Source organism: Mirounga leonina, unplaced genomic scaffold (genome assembly GCF_011800145.1).
Source record: "Mirounga leonina isolate KUSES-001 unplaced genomic scaffold, KU_Mleo_1.0 Mir_129, whole genome shotgun sequence".
In the NCBI taxonomy this organism is placed as follows: Eukaryota; Metazoa; Chordata; class Mammalia; order Carnivora; family Phocidae; genus Mirounga; species Mirounga leonina.
In genome coordinates, this window is record NW_023270323.1 from 37,651,127 (window position 1) to 37,672,337 (window position 21,211).

The window sequence follows — 21,211 nt, forward strand, 5'->3', positions numbered from 1 at the left end:
AGCTGCTGTGTCATTATCAAGGCAGCTAATTATCCTACAACAGAAAGTCTTAAGAAATGTAGATATATTTGGTCTCTGGTCAGTCCTCCATTTTTTTGTATTCATTGTTCTTCTGTTGTCTTCTAGAGGAGTTTCTCCTGGAGTGATTTCTCAGTACAATATGGTCTATCCAAAAGTCCTTCTGAGTCAAGAGATTTTCCTGGAAGCAGAGAGGCTGATATCTACATAGTTTGAAGAGATAGATGGGAAAAGGAATAATTAGGATTATTGGAGTTACCATAAAACTTATTCAATATTAGTGCTCAAAGAGAAGGCAAACTCAGTTATAAAATGGGAATTTCATCCAGATGCCAAAGATGTTTGTGGAGGGAGCTGAAAGGTATCCTTGTCACGAAATAATAAATACCCATCTTCTGAACCAAATAGATCCACAGTCACTTGGTCATTTTCCTGCTGCAAATGACCATCTCCTCTTGAGCCTCAGCTCTGTAGCTCCACAACTGGCTTCTACCCTGAATCCTACTTGAAGACCATAGGCTAAATTGGGTCTTTGGAGTCATTGGCTGTTTTATTTATTAATTTAAAAAAAATTTAGTAAACTATCTATTTACTTTTTTCTTTTTCTTTTAAGTGGGCTATATGCCCAGTGTGGAGCCCAACGCAGGGCCCGAACTCATGACCCAGAGATTGAGACCTGCACTGAAATCAAGAGTCAGATGCCCAACCGACTGAGCCACCCAGGTTCCCTTATTTATTTACTTTTTAATAATTTTTATTTATTTATTTTTAAGTAAGCTCTAACGCCCAAAATGGGGCTTGAACTCACCAACCTGAGATCAAGAGTCACATGCTCGGGACGTCTGGGTGGCTCAGTTGGTTAAGCTGCTGCCTTTGGCTCAGGTCATGATCCCAGGGTCCTGGGATCGAGCCCCGCATCGGGCTCCCTGCTCAGCAGGGAGTCTGCTTCTCCCTCTCCCTCTGCCTGCTGCTCTCCTTCCTTGTGCTCTCTCTGTGTCAAATACATAAATAAAATCTTTAAAAAAAAACTAAAAAAGAAAAAGAGTCACATGCTCTACCAACTGAGTCAGCCAGGTGCTCTGCGAATTTTGGCCTGTCAACTTCCATAACCTCCGTAGAGCTTTGACTCTTAGATATTAGAAACTCTTAAGCAAAAACTTTTCTCTACATTTTGAATTTGATATTAGGTTGGTATTTCTAAAAGATTCATCCTACATGAGTATAGGCGGTAAGTAACAGGAAGTAAAGAAGATGGATGACAGGTGGTCTTAGAGAAGACAAAACAGGACACAGACTTTTCAGCATTTTGTGAGTGTAAACTCTTACAGCTGACACTGGCTTAATAAATGCTCACTGAATGAATGAATGAATGAATGAACATCCTATAAAGCATTCAAGTTATCATTATTTCACAAATAGTATCCACTTCCCATGTTTTAGATGATGACCATATTCATAGTTAACAGTTATATCAAAGTGACCAAAAAGGCAAAGGTTCTCTATCTGGGGGGAATGAAGTATTTCCTGACCTGAAAAAAATCAAAGCTAGTGCCTATAGCATAGTCATTGATGCAAACATGGCTTAGGTTAATGTCTTCACCAAGTGGGAGAGGAGGAGCTTAGAGTTGCCAAGAACATCCAGGAATTAAATAGCGAATTTTGGTTATTTCATGCCAAAAACAGGTAAAATTTCCCTGTGCTAAATTTTTAGCAACGACTGCCACCATCTAGTCCAACAGGTACCATCATCGTATCTGACCTGGACTTCTTTCTTCTTTGAAAATTGAGGTATAGGGCGCCTGGGTGGCTCAGTTGGTTGAGCAACTGCCTTCGGCTCAGGTCATGATCCTGGAGTCCCGGGATCGAGTCCCGCATCGGGCTCCCTGCTCGGCAGGGAGTCTGCTTCCCCTCTGACCCTCCCCACTCTCATGTGCTCTCTGTCTCTCTCATTCTCTCTGTCTCAAATAAATAAATAAAATCTTTAAAAAAAAAGAAAGAAAGAAAATTGAGGTATAATTCACATACCGTAAAATGTAGCCTCTTAAGGTATGGAATTCAATGGTTTTTAGTATTTACAAGATTGTAAAGCCGTCACTGTTGTCTAATTCCAGAACATTTTCATCACCCTGAAAGGAAACCCCTTACTTATTAGCTACCACTCCTGTCTCTCCCCAGGCCCTGGAAACCACTCATCTTTTTTCTTGCCTCATACAATATGTAGCTTTTTGTGACTGGCTTCTTTGACTTAGCAAAACATTTTCAAGGTTCATCCAGGTTGTAGCAAGTATCAGTCCTTCATCCCTTTATATGGCTCTGCTGTGGACTTCTGCAATGTCCTCCCACCTGGTCACCCTGCCTGCATTTACTAGGGTCCTCAAGAACCTGCTCACCATTGAAGCTAGAGTGATCTTTTTCAAATGTAAAATCACATCACCTCACTTCGTTACTCAAAATCCTCTAAAGGCTTTCTATTTTACTTAGAGAAAAACTCAAACTCCTTGCCATGGGCTCCAAGAGTCTTCAGTGATGAGGATCTGACCCTGTCTACTTCTCAGACCTCAGCTTCCCACACCCCACTCACTCTGTGCCAGTTACTCCTGCTTCTTTAACCTCTCCGGCTTGTTTCTGCCTCAGGGCCTTTGTACCTGATGCTCCCTTCACCTGGGGCTCTTCTTTCACAATTCTTCCCATGACTGGTTTCTTCTCATCTTTAAGGCCTCCCATAGCATCTCCTCAGAGAAGCAAGGCTAAATAAACCTGTCTCAAGTATCTTTCCCTCAATTCCCAGTCACCTATTATTGCATTATCCTGTTTTAATTTCTTTATAGTATTTACTACTATCTGAAATTGTTTTGTTTTACCATATTATTATCTTTATCTCCTTGAAAATCTGTCAACTTCATAAAGGCAGAGACTTTAACTGATTTGGTCACTGCTGGATCCCAAGCTTCTAAAAGGGAGCCTAGAAGGTGCTCAATTAATATTTGAAGGATTGCATGACTATCTTGCCTAGAGCTTATAAAGCTTCTAGATCTTGCCCCGATTCTCAGTTCCTAAAGCTGGGTCTCTTTACCTATTACTAGACTTTGCTTTTGCCAACTACTGCTTCACTGGATTTGTCTCTATTGCTGGCTCTTTCATTGTCTGACATTCAACCCTTCCCTAACACCCTCCATGACGACTCTTCTGGACATCCCTATCACAGGCTAGCAGGTCTTGTTAATCTGTGGGTCCATGATCAAACTGAACCTTCATTCTTACAGGTTGTAGGCAGAAAGCAAAGTTCAGTTGCCCATTTGCAATCAAGAATGCACGAGATAATGGGTGAGAGGAATCAGCATGGTACCCAGGGTCAAACTTTCAGTCTTGAACACAGTAAGTAAGAGTGTTTTAGATGCTATACTACTCAGTATGCTAGGATAGCTCAGTTTAAATGAATGGGAACTTCTAGGTACAGATTGGAATGTTTGTAACTGAATTGTTAAGTCTCCCCTGCAGAGATTCTGAGATCTAACTTCTTCAGACAAAGGGGACCTATGGCATCAGCTTCATTTCATTTAGTCAATTGTGGAATCCCCAGTCTTTGCTCCTGGATAAATAAAGTGCCTATCTTCCCTCATTCTCCCATCTGTCACCTCTTATCCTCCAAGCCACATAACGGCATGACCATTAGTCTGCACATCTTGTCTTAGACATTTTTTCAAAAATAACTCATATACAGAGAGTAGAGGATAAGCCATAAATAAGGAGAAGATATTTGCCAAACATTTAACCAATAAAAGTTCCAGAAAGCATTCCTATAATGGGTAATAAAAAAAAAAAAAAAAAAAACACCAAAAACCTAACAACCCAATGAGGACAAGTAACAAATACGTATTGCACTGAAGAGAAAACAGTGATGGCCAATACATTTGTGGAAAGACACTCACCCTCATTAATGCTGGAAACTATAAATTAAATCCATAATGAGATGCCACACCCACCAGACTGGCAAAGCTTTTTGTAAGGAAATTTCATGCACTGCTGGTGGAGTGTAAATTGGTATAACATACTGGAAAACAATTTAAAGTGGAGTTTAACCAGATTTTCTCCCATGATACCTCTACGTCTAAGTATACACCTCTGAAAACTCCTGTGCATGTGCACGGAGGGACATGTACAGGGACATTCAGAGCTGCCAGGTTCATGCAGAAAAACACTTGTAATGCATGAGTTGTTCCTTTTGCAGACCTATTAGGGGTGTAAAAAGCATTGAGGCCACTATTTTCAGGGTTCTCTGTTCTCACTGACACCAGACTCCCCACAGGCTGCTTCAGTGCACTTCCAGGAAACCTAAAGAAGGCAGTGGGGAATCAGAGCCACCTCCACCCACTGACATCCTTTGCACTACCTTTTTACTACTTTGGGAATAAATCAAAACATAAGCAATCTTGAATCAAATCTACTCTCATCCATACTTGATTTGGAACCATGATTCGGAACCATGACTTGCTCGCATGCTGCATGAATATAAAGAACTTAAAAAAGGTAGTGATTATTTTTTTCACATTACCTGTCAGGATTACATGCTTTCCTCACTCCATTTCTTTCTTTTCTTTTTTTTTTTTTTAAGATTTTATTTATTTATTTGACACACAGAGAGAGAGAGAGCACAAGCAGGCAGAGGCAGAGGGAGAAGCAGGCTCACCGCAGAGCGAGGGGAGCCTAAGGTGGGACTCGATCCCAGGACCCTGGGATCATGACCTGAGCCGAAGGCAGTCGCTCAACCAACTGAGCCACCCAGACGCCCCTCACTCCATTTCTGACAGAGCACTATCCCAATCTGCCTTGTAATACCGCTATTTGAGTATGGATTTGGGGTCCTTCACCAAGTTCTAATTTTCTTTAGGGAAGTTCCTCCTGTTACTAAATGTTCTAGTCTTTAAGGCCATGCTTTGCCTATAGTGGGTTGTACAGTGCATATCTAATGCGTTAAAATCTCCTACTTAGAAAAGAAACGTCTTCACAGAAGGGCCTCCCTCACAGGCTGGTATCATTGGGCAGACAGTTTAATATCTCCAAGCATCATCAAATGAGAGTCATAATACTTTTACATCCCAGAGATGCCATGAGTGTTAAATTAAATAGCATGGGAAGATGTCCCTTAAGAGATGTTAATGTACATCCTTTCTACCCTTTCCTCTGTGTTCCTTTCGAAAGGAAGTCAAATGAGATCAGTCTTCCTTCTTTCTGTAGAAGGAAATTAAAACAGTATCAGCCAGTGTTCCTGGAAGAGGCTGCTTCCTGGACATTTCCACTCAGGAAGTGAAGGAAAGTATGGAGGAGGATAGCAGAACTCAGATCACCCTAGAAATCAACAGGCAACGGCCAGGGAGTGACAGCAGGAGAAACGCATAGAAAAAAGAGTAACCTTGGACTTGGAAATCCATAGGACAGCCAGAGACCTTCCAGACCTATTGGAAATGTATGTGTGGTCAAATCTCAGCAATCCTTTCTTCTCGACCTTCTTCAACAGATAACTGCATTTCCCTAAATGATCTCAGACCTTATGCACCGAGCTGGTGCTGAGAGCTGGGGATGAACGAGTGAGCAGGACAGAGGTGCTTCGACAGAGGTGGAGGCATGCACAGTCGGTGGGCACAGAAAGCTTTCCCGAGCGGGTGAAGAAGGGGCGTCCCAGGCAGACGTGGGAAACGAGAGAGCGTCGCCACCGCCAACCTTAAAAACCCCCGATCCCAGCCTCTCCGGACGTCCTGGTTTGCCATCCTCCTCGGCTCCCAATCAAATCCTTGCCAAGAAGCGAACGGACCTGCACTGTTTTGTTGCCCTGCTCATCCCAGAGCCCCAAGGGCGGGCAGAAAGAAAACGCGCGGTGCCCTGAGTCAGAACTATGAGCGGGGGCGGATCCCGCTGCGGGGGGGGGAGGGGGCGGGGGCGGGCAGCGGGTCGCGAGTGACGCGACGGAGGCCGGGGGCGGTGGGCTGCGAGGTGACGCGCGAGGGGACCGCGCCGCCCCAGCCCACGTGTCCGCGAGATTTAAAAGTTGGCGGCGCGCGGGGAGGTCAGCGAGCGGCGCGCCCGGGACACAGAGGCACTGCCAGGCCCCCCGCGTGGAGTGGTGGCCCGCGCAGCGCAGAGTCCGAGCCCCGAGCCGCCCGCCAGCGCCGAGATGCCAGGAGCAGCCAACCGCCGCCCCGCGCGGGCCCCCGGACAGGTGGCCGCCGCGCCCCGGCCCCTGCTGCTGCTGCTGCTGCTGCTCGCGGGCTGCGCGGGCCCCTGCCTAGGTAAGCGGGCCCCGCGCGCCTCCCGGGCTCCCGCGCCACCGTCCCGCCCCGCGCCCGCCGCTTCTTGCGCCTTTCCCCTGGCCGCCCGCCGCGCTCTCTTCCCTCCCTTTCCCGCCTCTTCTGTTGGCTTCTGGTTCTCTCCTTCCCCTCGTGCTGGGGGGCTCCCCAGCTCCTCGCCTTTGACGACCGGCGAGCGGCGCAGGCGCGAGTGGCCCGGCTGGAGCGCAGTCCCTGCCCGGCCGAAATCCCCAGGCCCCGGGCAGCCTGCGGTGGGCGGAAACTTGGAGGGCTCCCTCACACTCGGGATGTCCCTGGCCCGTGGCCGTGAAAACTTCCATAAATTAACATAGTGAAAATTAGGGGCGCCTGGGTGGCTCAGTCATTGAGTGCTTGCCTTCGGCTCAGGTCATGATCCCGGGGTCCTGGGATCGAGCCCCGCATCGGGCGCCCTGCTCGGCGGGGAGTCTGCTTCTCCCTCTCCCTCTGCCTGGGACACCCCTTCTTCACCCGCTCGGGAAAGCTTTCTGTGCCCCACCGACTGTGCATGCCTCCACCTCTGTCGAAGCACCTCTGTCCTGCTCACTCGTTCATCCCCAGCTCTCAGCACCAGCTCGGTGCGTAAGGTCTGAGATCATTTAGGGAAATGCAGTTATCTGCTGAAGAAGGTCGAGAAGGTTTTCCCTCTCTCGCTGTGTCTCTGTCAAATAAATGAATAAATAAATCTATCTTTTAAAAAAAATAGTGAAAATTAAAATGCGTTCCCTTTCGTTGCAATTACTAGAGGGATTGATGGCTAAAGTAAAACGAGAGTTTGATACTTCACCTGCTGATGCCAGGTAACTTGGAGAGGGCGCATCTTCTTTAGTGAGTGAGCTCCTGTTCCGTCCAGATAACCCTGACAGGCCCCTTCTAGCCGTTTAGAAGGGGACATGGTGGGCTCTGTTCCTTTCAGGTTTTGACGCACCAGATCAAGAAAAATGGAGACTTTTTTTTTTTTTTAATCATAGAGTTGGAGGGGCAAGTGAGCAAGCCCGGCTTTCAGTCCGTGCCACAGCTAAAGCCAGTGAAGGCAGATGTGATTTGATAAAATAGAGACTTCCTGTGCTTGGCTTAGAGGAAAGAAGTGGGAAAAGCAGAAGCGAGATCACGGAGGGATGTCAGAAGGTTGGAAGACAAGGTAGAGCCGAGCCCAGCATGTTCCAATGGGGATATCCCTTCCCTATTCCCTAGAGGTTATGTTTCCAGGTACTTGAGGGATCCATCCTTTACCTCCCACCTCTGAACCCAGAGTCCCCTCCAGGGCCAACCAGTACCCTGCTAAGACCACGAATTTTCCAACTCCACAGCAGTTTCTCTTAGCTTCCTTCTGCTCTCCTGTCAGTGAGGCAGAGGTGGGCAGACCATCTCATCATTGTTCAGAACACTGGGGACTTGACTCCGTAACTGCGGGACCTTTCAGAGCATGCAGGCCAGCCTTCAATTAGAGGTGGAGAAACTGAAGCTAGTCTTCTTTTCCAATGTATTTATTTTTATTGCTGTCTTTTCATTGTTTTTTTCTCCCCCCCTTTCCTGGGGCATTGGAGAAGGGGGTGGGGGGGGGTGCTCTCCTGCTTGAAAAATGAGGTCATTTGGCTATGGAATCTAAGCAGTCAGAAGTTAGCTAGCGGGCGCCTGGGTGGCTCAGTTGGTTGGGCGACTGCCTTCAGCTCAGGTCATGATCTTGGAGTCCCAGGATCGAGTCCCGCATTGGACTCCCTGCTCGGCAGGGAGTCTGCTTCTCCCTCTGACCCTCCTCCCTCTCATGCTCTCTGTCTCTCATTCTCTCTGTCTCAAATAAAATAAATAAAATCTTTAAAAAAAAAAAAAAAGAAGTTAGCTAGACCTAAACCTTCTCCATCACATAGCCAGCAGTTAGATACAGCATAACTTATGCAAAGTAATGTTAATATTTTTCTGTTTTAAATTTGTTATTGGTAGAATTAGGATGGCAGTCTTTACCTACCTTATTAAGGAAGCAGATAATTATAGTTTTAAAGGTGTCTTTTTCTCCGTAAAGCAAATGTACTTGCCAAGCATGTTACATGTTATATGCTTAGAGTGATATTTGCATCAGTTGGAGATAAGTGCTTTTTTGGGAGGCAGGGGAATTTTCAGGCTGCTTTCTAAAAAAGACAAGTCTTGGGTTTTATTTCAAAAAAGAGCATGTCTGCTGGCTGACCAATCATCTCATATATATCCCCAATATTTCTCAAGCGAAGGGACAAGATGCCTTTTTCACTACACAGAGACCCCTAGACTACCATTTTGTATCTTTTCCCCCTGTAGACCTGCTCTTGATATTAAAAAAACCTAATCTTATCTCTCTAAAGATGTGAGGGGAAAGGGAAGAGGGGAGACATATAGTGTGATGTTCCCTAGTCCTGAGTCCCTAAAAATGGTACTGGAGGGGAAGCATGACATATATAACCAAACATGGGAGATACTCTACCAAGATTAATCATTATGCAGGATGCAACTGGATGTATCTAAAAAACAGCAAAACATATGTCACAAAGCCAGAGGAAAATAAAACAGTGCCAGTAAGTGGAGCATCCTCGGCAAAACGAGTTAGCAGAACATGAAATAGCAATGAGAAGATGAAGAGCCAGCCACAGGTTTGGTGGATGGAAATGGTTTACTCTTCAGAGAACATTATCAAAATAAAGAAGGAAATTTCCTAAAAGAGGGCACATTTTGGATAATTGCAACAGGCCTTGATTTGGCTTGTGATAGTAAGTGATCAAAATGCCCGAGACTAAATTAAGAAGTGTTTTTTTCGGGACACCTGGGTGGCTCAGTCGGTTAAGTGTCTGCCTTCAGCTCAGGTCGTGATCTCAGGGTCCTGGGATCAAGTCCCGCATCAGGCTCTTTGCTCAGTGTGGAAGCCTCCCCCTGCTCATGCTCTCTCTCTCTTTGATAAATAAATAAAATCTTAAAAAAAAAAAGTGTTTTTTTCCTACTCAGACCCTACTCATTGAATAATTTTTAAAATTCAGTCAGCAGGGACAATTTCTCACTTTCAAACCCTACACTATTTAAGTGCTAGCAATGAGAAAAGAAAATTAGCACCACTTTTAAAGTCTGTTTTTCAGAGAAAGACAAATACTATATGATCTGACTTATATGTGGAATCTACAAAAACGAAAACAAAAAACCCCAACAAAACCAAGTCAAGCCAAGCATGTGAATACAGAGAACAGATGGGTGGTTCACAGAGGTGGGAGGTGAGGGTGTGTAAAATGGGAAAAGGGAGTCAAAAGGTATAAACTTCCAGTTATGAAATAGATAAGCCATGGGCATGTAATGTATAGCATGGTGACTATATGGTATATTTGAAAGCTGCTAAGAGTAAATCTTAAAAGTTCTCATCACAGGAAAAATCTGTAACTATGTATGGTGATGGATGTTAACTAGACTTTTTGTGATGATCATTTCACAATATATACAAATTTAGGATCATTATGTTGTGCACCTGAAACTAATATAATGTTGCATGTCAGTTGTACCCCAATAAAAAGGTCATTTTTTCTTTCTCTTACAGATGGTGTATTTACAGATATAAAAGTTGTTTACCCATATTATTTGCATTAGTTAGTTATACTGTACAATATAAGACTAAAGGTTTCACTTCACTAGATAGTACATACGTATAAATATCTCAAAACTGATCAAAAACAGTGCCGTTTTCATGATCTAGAAGATAAGGGCAATGTTTCTGATTATATTTGAGAAAGTATCTAGTACTGCTATTTCACAATATAAAGCTCACATCTAGGGTATTTTGGGTGGGGGGCGGGAATCACATCAACTTGGGTTAACAGATACACAAAGGAAAGAAAAATAATTCCCCTTAAGGTTTGGGTTTGGTACTAGGATATTAGTGGGTTTCTAAAGTTAAAAGCATTTAAAAATGTTGGCTCCTCTAACCTTTTTACCCTGAGACTACGTTTACATGTGTTGTGTAAGAGCCACCAAGTACCCCTTTTTGATTATATAAGTGCTTGGGACTAAGTTAGATACAATGGCAATTTCTGTGTGGCCCAGGCAGGCATGGGGGCACGGATGGAGGCAAGCTCACGGTTGCTGGTGAGGCACTGTGGAGGTAGGAGGGTGGGAGACAGGCAGGCATAGAAAGAATATAAAATTGTATTCTTTACATGGGAACACCCTGCCAAACAGAACAGCGGTAGAGTGAATGGAGAAATCAGTGTACATGCTGGTGAAGACTGAATCCAAAGAGAGGAAATCTCTGTGTTTTCCCCTTTGCATCAGTTGTTGGCTCTGGTTCTGTTCTTTTCAGTCAACTCCTGCTCTCGCCCTCCATTCCTCTTTCTCTCACCTTCCTATTATTTAAAGTAACTGTAGACAAGCTGTGCGCGTCCAAGTTGTGAGGAAAGGGCCAATGGCCTTTTAGACTGTTTTCATGACAACATTCATACCCCCCTTTAGGAAACGTTCAGACTTGTTAAAGAGAAGCTTAGACCCAGAATGTTTGTTGGCGCTGCTTAGTTCTGTTGAATAAAGAGGCATCCTCGGTTTCTTTCTACAATGCAGTACTCTATCGCTCTGGATATTCAGTGTTATCCATGGACCAGCAGCATCAGCATCAGGGAGCTTGCTAGACGTGCAGACTCTTGGGCTTTTCCCTGACTGACTGGATTAGAATCTCATTTAGTAAGATCCACCAGGTGCTTTATATGAGAAGTTGAAAATCGCCGATTTATCCCTTCTTGAAAACAGAATCAGCTCAGAGTAATGTCCACCAGACAACAGAAACTTTGAGATACACGTTTGTATGTTGCTATGGTGAGAAATATGTAATTGAGAAGTTTACCCACCTTGAACAGCTGTCCTATGAAAGGGGATACAGTTAGGTTCTGAGATAAATCAACTCTCTATTATGGACCACATGAGTCCTGTAAGTTACTTCTAACACTTGGTGCCACAGAAAATGTAGCTGATAACCACTAATATTATTAGAACTTAAATAATAGTATAAATTTGTGTGAACTCAAGGCAAGACTTGACTGAAAAGTGGCAACATTAGGGAAAAAATCTGTCAGGATTTGGAGTCTGCCAGACCTAGTTTGAAATCAGTCTGTGTTGGGGGCGCCTGGGTGGTTCAGTTGGTTAAGCGACTGCCTTTGGCTCAGGTCATGATCCTGGAGTCCCTGGTTCGAGTCCCTGGTTCGAGTCCCACATCAGGCTCCCTGCTCGGCAGGGAGTCTGCTTCTCCCTCTGACCCTCCCCCCTCTCATGTGCTCTCTCTCATTCTCTCTCTCTCAAATAAATAAATAAAATCTTAAAAAAAAAAAAAGAATTCAGTCTGTGTTATGTATCTATTTTGGTGACCTGAGACAAATTACTTCATCCTCCCTTCCTTCAGTTTCCTCATCTTAAAGCGGGAATAGGTATAATAGCTACTTCAAAAGTCTGATTAAGGGGCACCTGGGTGGCTTAGCTGGTTAAGCGGTGTTAGTAGGTGCTATCTTATTATTTTTAAAAAGTTCTTTTCTTTAAGCCTGTTCTTAATTTTGCTACATTTGAGATCTTAGAAAAATTTAGTCTTTTACTATAGGATGTTTTCTTGATTTTATTGAAGATAAATGTATACATATAAGAAAATAAGTAGTAATTACATTTAATATTAATAAATATTTTCACAGTGTTTTTACTGAGATAATTTACATAGCATAAATTAGAAAATTGAATCTATGGAGAAAATATTATTTTGGAGGATGTAAGCTAGTTAACATTTTACTTCAATAGTAATTAAAGGCCTAACAAGTAATTCTTTTTTTAAAGACCTTTATTGAAATATACTTTATATGCAACTCAGTGGGGTTTGTTTAAAGATTTTATTCATTTATTTTAGAAAGAGACGGAGAGGGGCACCTGGGTGGCTCAGTTGGTTAAGTGTCTGCCTTTGGCTCAGGTCATGATCCCAGAGTCCTGGGATTGAGCCCCGCATCAGGCTCCCTGCTGGGGAGGGAGTCAGCTCTCCCTCTGACCCTCCCCCCCTCTTGTGCTCTCTCTCTCAAATAAATAAAATCTTAAAAAAAAAGATAGAAAGAGACGGAGAGTGCAAGAGCAGGGGGAAGAGCAGAGGGAGAGGGAGAGGGAGAGAGAGATCATCTCCAGCAGTTTCCATGCTGAGTGCAGAGGCTGACGTAGGGCTCGATCCCAGGACCCCTCAATCATGACCTGAGCAGAAACCAAGAATTGGACACTTAACTGACTGAGCCACCCAGGTGCCCCAACTCAGTGGGTTTTAAGTAGACTTCAAGAACTGTGCAGTTATCACAATAATACAATTTTGCATGACCCCTCCAAAATCTGTTATGTCCATTTGCAGTCAATCTCCATTCTTAACCCCAGCTCCAGGAAACCACTAATGTCTCTATTATTATATATTTGCCTTTTCTGGACATTCCATATAAATGGAATCATACAATACTTGGTCTTTTGCATCTGGCGTATTTGATTTGGCATAGTATGTCTGAGATTCCTCTTTGATGCAGCATATATCAGTACTTCGTTCCTTTTTATTGCCAAATAGTAGTCCATTATGTGCACGCACCACATTTTGTTTATCTATTTTCAGATAAAAGACATTTGGATTGTTTCCACTCTGGGGCTCTTAGGATAATGCTGCTATGCATGTTCATGTACATGTTTTTGTGTAGGAAAAAAAAGAAATTCATTCTTAGAGTAATGTCTTTGAAGTGTTATTAAGGTTTATTTAATAATTATGTATTCTTATACTAAGTCAAATGCTGAAATATCTAGGTGAAATAGGAGGGTAATGATGTACAATGAAAATGAAAAATGTCATCCAAAACTGAATTATATATAAATGGTTAACTTTAGAAAAAATACTATAAAAACAACATGTACGTATAACTTTATTTTCAGGTGCTCCAGTATTATTTCAAGGATTACAGCCTGAAGAAGAACTACAGCTGTGGAGTGAGGTAAAGCATTGCCCTTATACAAATTAGTGGAAACTTTACCTTCTTTGAAATTATCAAATGAAATAAGATAATTGAGTTTCGGGACAACTATGATTTTACTAACATTCTGATATCATAATATTCAGAATTATTATTCTTTTGAAACAAAAGGAGAGACAAAAAGAAACAAAACAATTATAGCAAATGGTAAAGTAAGATGGCAGAAATAAGCCCTAATAATAGAGTAATTACAAAAAGTATGGAAAAGGACATAGCAAGCAAATATGGCTGTAAGAAAATTGGAGTAGCAGTCTCAATATCTGATAAAATAGAATTCAAATAAACAAACCATCTTAGCAAAGAGGGACCTTATTTTATGCTTTTATTAAATTATGCTAAGTATCTCAGTATGCTCAGATCTTAAATTATGCTCAGTGTCTTATGCTGATAAAAGAATAGCAGGGTAAATGATACAGCCATTATTAGTATGTATTTTTAAAAACTCAAAATTACTTAAAACTGATAGAACTTCAGGGAACATTTGTAGTTAGAGATTTTAATACACTGCTCTCAAAACTGATAGTTAAAACAAATAACATCAGTAGATATAGCAAAGATTTAACCACACAATAAGTTTGGTCTATTAGAAATATTTTTTAAAATCTACACTAAATAGTATACACATTCTTTTTTGAGTATAATTGGAACATTAAACAAAAATAGACCGTGTGTTAGGACACAAAGAAAATTTCAGTAAGTTAAAAAGGAAGCATTTTAAATGTTTTCCGATCATAATGCAATAAAATGAGAAATTAACAACAAAAGTATAACTTCAATATCCCATCTGTTTGGAAAATAAGTAATATTTTGGTAAATAATCCCAGGCTAAAGAGGAAATTACAGAGTAGTTAGAATTAAATTACATAAAAACATTATAAATCAAAATTTGGGGGGCCTGGCTGGCTCAGTCAGTAGAGCATGCAACTCTTGATCTCAGGGTCGTGAGTTCAAGCCTCATGTGGGGTGTTGGTGGACTAGAAGTGCCTGAGAGTAAATGCTCCCAACACTGAAAATAACCCTCAGTTGGTGACCCAAGGGAATCGGTGGGTAAATACCTCAGCTGCTTCGTCCCTCAGTTGGGATAACAGATGTATTCTGCATTGGCTCCTAGAATTCCCCAGACAGATTGATCCCAGTTACTCATGGTGGTAATCTGCTTGATAACATACACTTTATGGGATTCCTTCTCTTCCCTGTTTGTCTTCTTCACTATTCTGCCAGTGCTTCTTGGATCATCTCCCTAATAATCTACTCATATCCACATCACTATCTCAAGGTCTGTTTCTGGGAGAACCCAAACTAAGGCAGAAATGCACAACTTACAATAAAAGTAACATTAAAAATCAGAGGGAAAAGCAGAGATTGTTTGGCAAGTGAAGGTTGAGAAACTGGCTCGCTGTATGGAGAAAAATAAAGCTAACACTCCACTGATGATTTTGTAATGTATGTAAATATCAAATCACTATGTTGTGCACCTGAAACTAATATATGCCAATTATTCTTCAATAAAAAAACTAACAAGTGGGCTCCAAGTTGATTAAAGATCTAAATATAAAGGGTAAATTATAGAGTTAATAGAATATATCTTTTCTATTAGGAAAATATCTTTGTGAGCTAGGAGCAGGGAATGACTTCTTAAACAAAATTTCAAATAGAAATCATAAGGCCAAAAAGATGATGGATTGAATTACATTAAAAGTAAAGATTTCTTTCAAAAGGATTACATTTAAAAAGTAAGAGCCTTTGAAAGTTGCTGGTTGTGTCTATAACTGACAAAGGAATAATTTCTAGAATCTCTAAGATATTCCATCAAACCAAATGGATAAAGATAGGGATCCAAGGCAAAAGTAGACAAAAAGAACAGACAATTTACAAAGAAGAAACCTAAAGGCCAACAAGCATCTAACAAGATGCTCAGATTTATTAGTAATAATGAAATGAAAATTAAGACAACAACGAAGTGTGACTCTCTACCCATTAGACTGGCAAAAAAATGGAGTCTAGATAATGGCAAGTGTTAGCAAGGATGTGGGATGTACAAACCTCACTCATTGCTGGTGAGAGTGTCAACTGGTGGAGCTACCTGGAAAGCAACCTGGATATCCTCTTGATCTAGCATTCCATCTCCTGGGCATGTAGCTCAAAGGTGTCCTCCTATAGATCCATAAGTGGAGGATAGATACAAGGAGGTTGATTACAGCTTTGCTTTTAATGGAATTGGAGGAAACCCAGCTGTCTATCACTGGGGAATGGGTAGGCAACAGACATAGAGTAGGTGCACATTTTAGAGTATTCTATAGCAGTTAGAAGCAGCATACTAGATGTCCCCAGTAACATGGATAGATCTCAAAGTATAGTGTTAAGTGAAAAAGGTAAGAAAGTACCATACATGCACACCAAATAGCAATACAAATTTTACAAGAACCTAAATGGAGACTACTCATCAAATAAATTAGAAGAGTTGCCCGTGGGAGGATGAACTAGGAGTAGGAAATTGAAATATAAAAGAATAAATAAATAAAGCCATTTCAGTGATGATCATGAACTAGGAGCTGAGGAGAATATTCTGTGTACCTAAGCCACCTCTAACAAAATACATAAAGGAAGAGATAAGATGGATAGTAAGTGCCAAGCACTACACAATCTCTAATGGCATAGAAATTCATAAAGTCTGTTATAAGGTTCTCTGCCTTGGTATAGCAAAATACATGCTAGAGGTATATAAACAAGAAGAATAATTTAGACAACAGACATTAATGTATAATTCAGAAACATTTATTTTAGCTTGAAATTATCTATATTTCTGTAGAAAATCTTTGAAGAAATATTTTAGATGATAAAGCTGGGAAAAAACTATTGTTGTAAAACACTATCAATTCTTTTACAGAAAAAGATACTTAAAGAAATTAAGACGCTAGGGGCGCCTGGATGGCTCAGTCATTAACGGCTGCCTTTGGCTCAGGTCATGATCCCAGGGTCCTGGGATCGAGCCCTGCATCAGGCTCCTTGCTCAGCGGGAAGCCTGCTTCTCCCTCTCCCACTCCCCCTGCTTGTGTTCCCTCTCGCTGTCTCTCTCTGTCAAATAAATCAATAAAATCTAAAAAAAAAAAAAAGAAGAAGAAGAAGAAATTAAGATGCTAAAACATGTACTTTTCTGCTGGAGGTTTTAAAAATGACTGAGCTATTCAGACACTAGAAACACATCCTTTTCAGACCTTATACAGAAACCTAACCGTTTTCAAACAGATTCATCAACGGGCTCTCCAGAGTTCTCAGAAGCAATTAGGGGCACTTAAAACCATTAGGGCTACCAGCTGAGTAAAATGAACAAATGCTTATCCAAATGGAAAGTGGGTGAGCAGTGTTGCTGTGCCTTTTAAAGAAAAGAGAACAAAGACTGAAGAGCTTTGCAATTATCTCCTAATTTGATTAATTGGTGTTTTTTCTTATTCTGATATTTTTATTCAAACAATATTGATGCACTGATTAGTTAGCCCTTAGATTCAAGGGTTCGCTGTTCTTGGACGAGGCCACCTCACCTCGGCCGGCAGCCTGGTCTGCAGGTGGACAGCTTTGCCTTTGATCATGTGGTATCTTCAGATACCTAAGGACCACAAAAACCTTAACGCGAGGAACCAGTTTCCTCCAACCCTACTGATGCAAACTAAGTAACACTTAGGGGTGATATATTAAAACATTGGTCACAATTCAAAGCTTTAGAAAGGTATCTTTTTGCCTTTCCCCTCTCAATTGACTTCTCTTTTTATTTTTCCACCAATTCAATTCAATTTAATTTAAAGAATATTTATTGAGCACTGATTCTGGGCAAGTCAGATATGGCATAGCTCCTGCCCTGTGTGCATATATATGTGTGTGCATGCGTATGTGTTGGTGTCTTTGTAGTCGTGATTCTGGATTTGTACGGCATGGAAGAGGGGCAGGTGGGTGGGCACAAGGGATAAGAGGAATTAAAAAAAAATTCCCTAACTATTTGTGACCTATGGAGAATATGACAGGCTCTGTGAGGATAAAAAGGAAAGAGACATTAAGCCTTTGGTCTTGGATAATATTGTATACCTTCGTTATTCTCTAAATTGGAGAATCGTATGTTATAGTACATGTTCATCTTGGAATCAATAAGGAGCATGAGGAATTATGACCAAAGAGTATGATTATCCCCTCTTCAGTAAAGGGTAAGAATGGAAACTAAATCAAACTAATCAACAAAGAATAAACAGAACTCAACTTAAATCACCCCAGACAGACAAGAAATCAGGACTATTTCTCCCAGTCCCATTTTAAAAGGCCACCAAAGAAATAAATGCCATAAACTACTCCAGACATCCAGCTTTAGTGCTTAACTTCGCAGCACAGTTTTTTAATGATTAATGTAAAATCTCTTATACTACAGTTCAAAGTCTTTCAGTTTTTCTCTTTAGGATAAAGGCTGAAAACTGCTGTCAACTGTAGTTCAATAAACCTTTTTTTTTTTTTAATCTGTAAAGATTTCTTTATTTCAACCACAAGAGCTAATATTCCCTACTTCTAACTATTGCCGTTAACAAAAATACAACAGTATTTTGTTGTACTGCCACCTCCTTTTTCATAAAGATCATTTGATATCACATTTTATTTATAAAATTAAAAATGTTCCTTAGTACTACAAAACACAGGCGAGTCCCTGAACATCTATTTCATGGTAACGTACATCCATGTTATAAGTAAGCCACAAACAATATCTCCATTTAGATTTTCATCATGTATTGTATATTAAATTTTCGTTAATCTTCAAAGGGAAATTAGATATGCACGAGTCCCACTGAATGAAGAAGCTGCATCACATTATCTTTGCTGCGCCCACAATCATCCACATGATTTCACACACCCACTAGGAATACAGGTATTTCATGAAGTGATTGGAGAGTAGACGCACATTAAAATTTGCCAGTTATAAATGCCAAATAGGGTCAGTATAAAAAAGCATGTTGTAATTAATTATACCTGTCCAAAAATCCATCCCCTTTATCTTTTGAAGCATACTAGCAAATACATTATGTAAGCATTTAACTCATATTCCCTATAATAAATACTCTGACTTGAAGTAATGTCTGAAGAGAGTGACTGACTGACTTCTACTGTCAATTTTGACATTTATTGACATTTGATGTTCCACGAAATACTTTTCTCAATTTTTCTATCTGTAAAGTTATTTTCCTTTATGCACTCCCTGGTGTTTTCTGAGGGGTATTTTTTAAAACAAAGGTCTTTCCTCTTTCATTACATTTCTAGAGCTTGAATCTAGTGTGACTTTGGGGATACTGAGTAATGACTGAATTCCAGTTAAAGGCTTTGCCACTTTCTTTACATGTTATGTTTCTCTCCTGTATAAGACCTATGATGGTGAGTCAGTTGTGAGTTCCAGTGAGAGGCTTGCCACATTCTTTCTATTGGTAAGGTTTCTCCTCAGTATGAACTCTGTGTTGGTGAAGAAGGGTTGAGAAGTCCTTAAAGATTTTACCACATTCTTTACATTAATAAGGCTTCTCTCTAGTATGAATTCCACGATATTGAATAAGGCTTCGCCACTGATTAAAGGGCTTCCAAATTCTTTATATTTGTAAAATTTCTCTCCAGTATAAGTTCTCTGATAACAAGTCAAGGATTAGCATTGTTTAAAGGCTTGCCACATTCTTTAACTGGCACTCATGCCTTACTCAACAGCAAAGAATTCAGAAATCTATAAACTTGATAAATGTGGGATGATGCTTAACCATCCATCGGTGCTCAATAAGTATCAGAGTATCAATCATTGGGAAGAACTTTACCTGTGTAGTAAAATTAGAAAGGCCTTTACAGAGGAATCAAACATAAAAAAATACCAGAGCCCGGAGGGGAAGGGAAGGAAAAGTAAAATAAGATGAAATCAGAGAGAGAGATAAACCATAAGAGACTCTTAACCATAGGAAACAAACTGAAGGTTGCTAGAGGGGAGGGTTTAGGGGGATGAGGTAAGGGGGTGATGGGCATTAAGGAGGGCACTTGAAGTAGTGAGCACTGGGTATTGTATGCAACTGATGAATCACTGAATTGCACCTCTGAAACTAATAATATAGTATATGTTAATTGACTTTAAATAAAAAATTTTAAAACAACTACCAGAGCCTTTATAATGGAGAGAGAATAGATCAATGCAGTGAATCTGAAAAAAAGTTTAAGCAAGGCTCAAATGCTATTAAACATCTGAGGACTCACTTTCCAGAGAACCATTATAAATGTAATAAATGTGTGAAGGTCTTTTCTGAAAGCTCAGATCTTATTATACATAAGAGTATCTATATTGGAGAGAATCCTTATAAATGTAATGAATGTGGGGAAAACTTTTAACCAGTCCTCCAATCTCGCTGAACATCAGAGAATTCGTGTTGGAAAAACCCGTAGAGATGTAATAAATCTGGGAAAATCTTTAGTCAGTGGTCACGTCTAAATAGACGGAAGACAACCTGAACTGGAAAGAAAACTTACAGATGTGAAGAGTGTGGCAAAACCTTTACTGATTCCCCAGTAAACCTTCACTGAACTAGAACCCTTTCCTAATGCTGGCTCCTTGCTAGAGAACTGGTAGACTGCAGTTGTGTAGAGTTTTTTCTGTATGCTGTTTATCATTTAGAACTTATGCTATTATCATGTTAATTTAGATGATGTGATCAGATTTATGTAATAAAGAACCACATGATAACAGTGCCCCTTAATTTTGAGGCTATTCTTTCTATTCTAAGATGTAACTGGCATTTTTATTTTCTACAGATAGATGACGCTTGTTCGGCCTTGCTGTCCCTTGATTCTCAGCCTCAGGTAATTCCAGTTGGAGGTGTTTTGTAGTAACATAAGTAGGTGTCACTCCATTTCTCCCTCCGGACCTGTCATGACGTTATCGACTCATTAAAACATGTGAACACATTAGAAATTATTACATTACTGGCAGGTAATAATCAGTGCTGTGAGTTTATGTTGTAAGGTCGTGCTGGGGCCTTTCTAAGGGAAATAGGTTTGCAGATAATATGCACATATTTTGGAAATGAAAATGCTAATTTCAGAATCAAGTTCTGTGTTAGATTAAAAATAATGTATCTGTTGTTGCATTTGGAGGCTAATATCCTCTCCCTCGACTGAGTTTGAAACCCATAGAGAGAGAAACATGGAGTCAGACTTACGGAGATCCAAGTATCACTGTAACTGAAAAGTCAATTTATGAATGTGGCCTTCGATCGGATACCAAGTGTGTTTGCTAAAACTACTCCCAGAATTTAACGGGGGCTTAGAGGGGGGCTTAGAGGGTGATTCGAGGCCTCCCAGCCTGTCAGGTTTTCCGGCCCAGGGCAGAGACCCAACAAGAACAGCCAGCCAGCGGGCTGGCTCCCTAGGAGGAAAGGGCTGAACGGAGCCTGCCCGGTTGCCTCCTCCCGGTCATCGGTCAGGGGACTCCCTCCTCTTCCCCCAGGGAAGAGTTCGGAGAGGGTTGAGAAGTGAGGAGTGTTCGTCTAGCTCCTGTTTGTGGAAGCGTGAGGCGTTGACGGTAAGCGGGCCCTCGGGATGCCATCTCTGCGGCTCTACTTCCTGGTGTGGGTGGCGCAGAGTCAGCGTCCGGGGGCTGCCTTTCTTCATCCGAATCACAAGTTTCCTGGACCGAGAGGAGGGCTCAGCAGAGGCTCTCCGCTCAGCCTCTTTCCGAGCAGTCAGCGGTGTGCCTGGGGCGTAAGCCCTACGTGGTCTGGCTGAGGGGCCACGCCACGGTCACGTGGCCCTCCCCACGCCACGGTCACGTGGCCCTCCCCACGCCACGGTCACGTGGCCCTCCCC

The 21,211-nt window shown here is 41.5% G+C and overlaps 1 protein-coding gene across 1 annotated transcript in view; it reads left to right on the top strand.

The window, feature by feature from the left end:
- Positions 1-21,211, top strand: part of NMU (neuromedin U) — a 145,522-nt gene that overhangs the window by 110,254 nt on the left and 14,057 nt on the right. The window contains exons 3-4 of the mRNA XM_035004941.1: positions 13,257-13,315; positions 20,159-20,206. Of these exons, the coding sequence (XP_034860832.1) occupies positions 13,257-13,315; positions 20,159-20,206 (107 nt within the window). The remainder of the gene's footprint in view (positions 1-13,256; positions 13,316-20,158; positions 20,207-21,211) is intronic.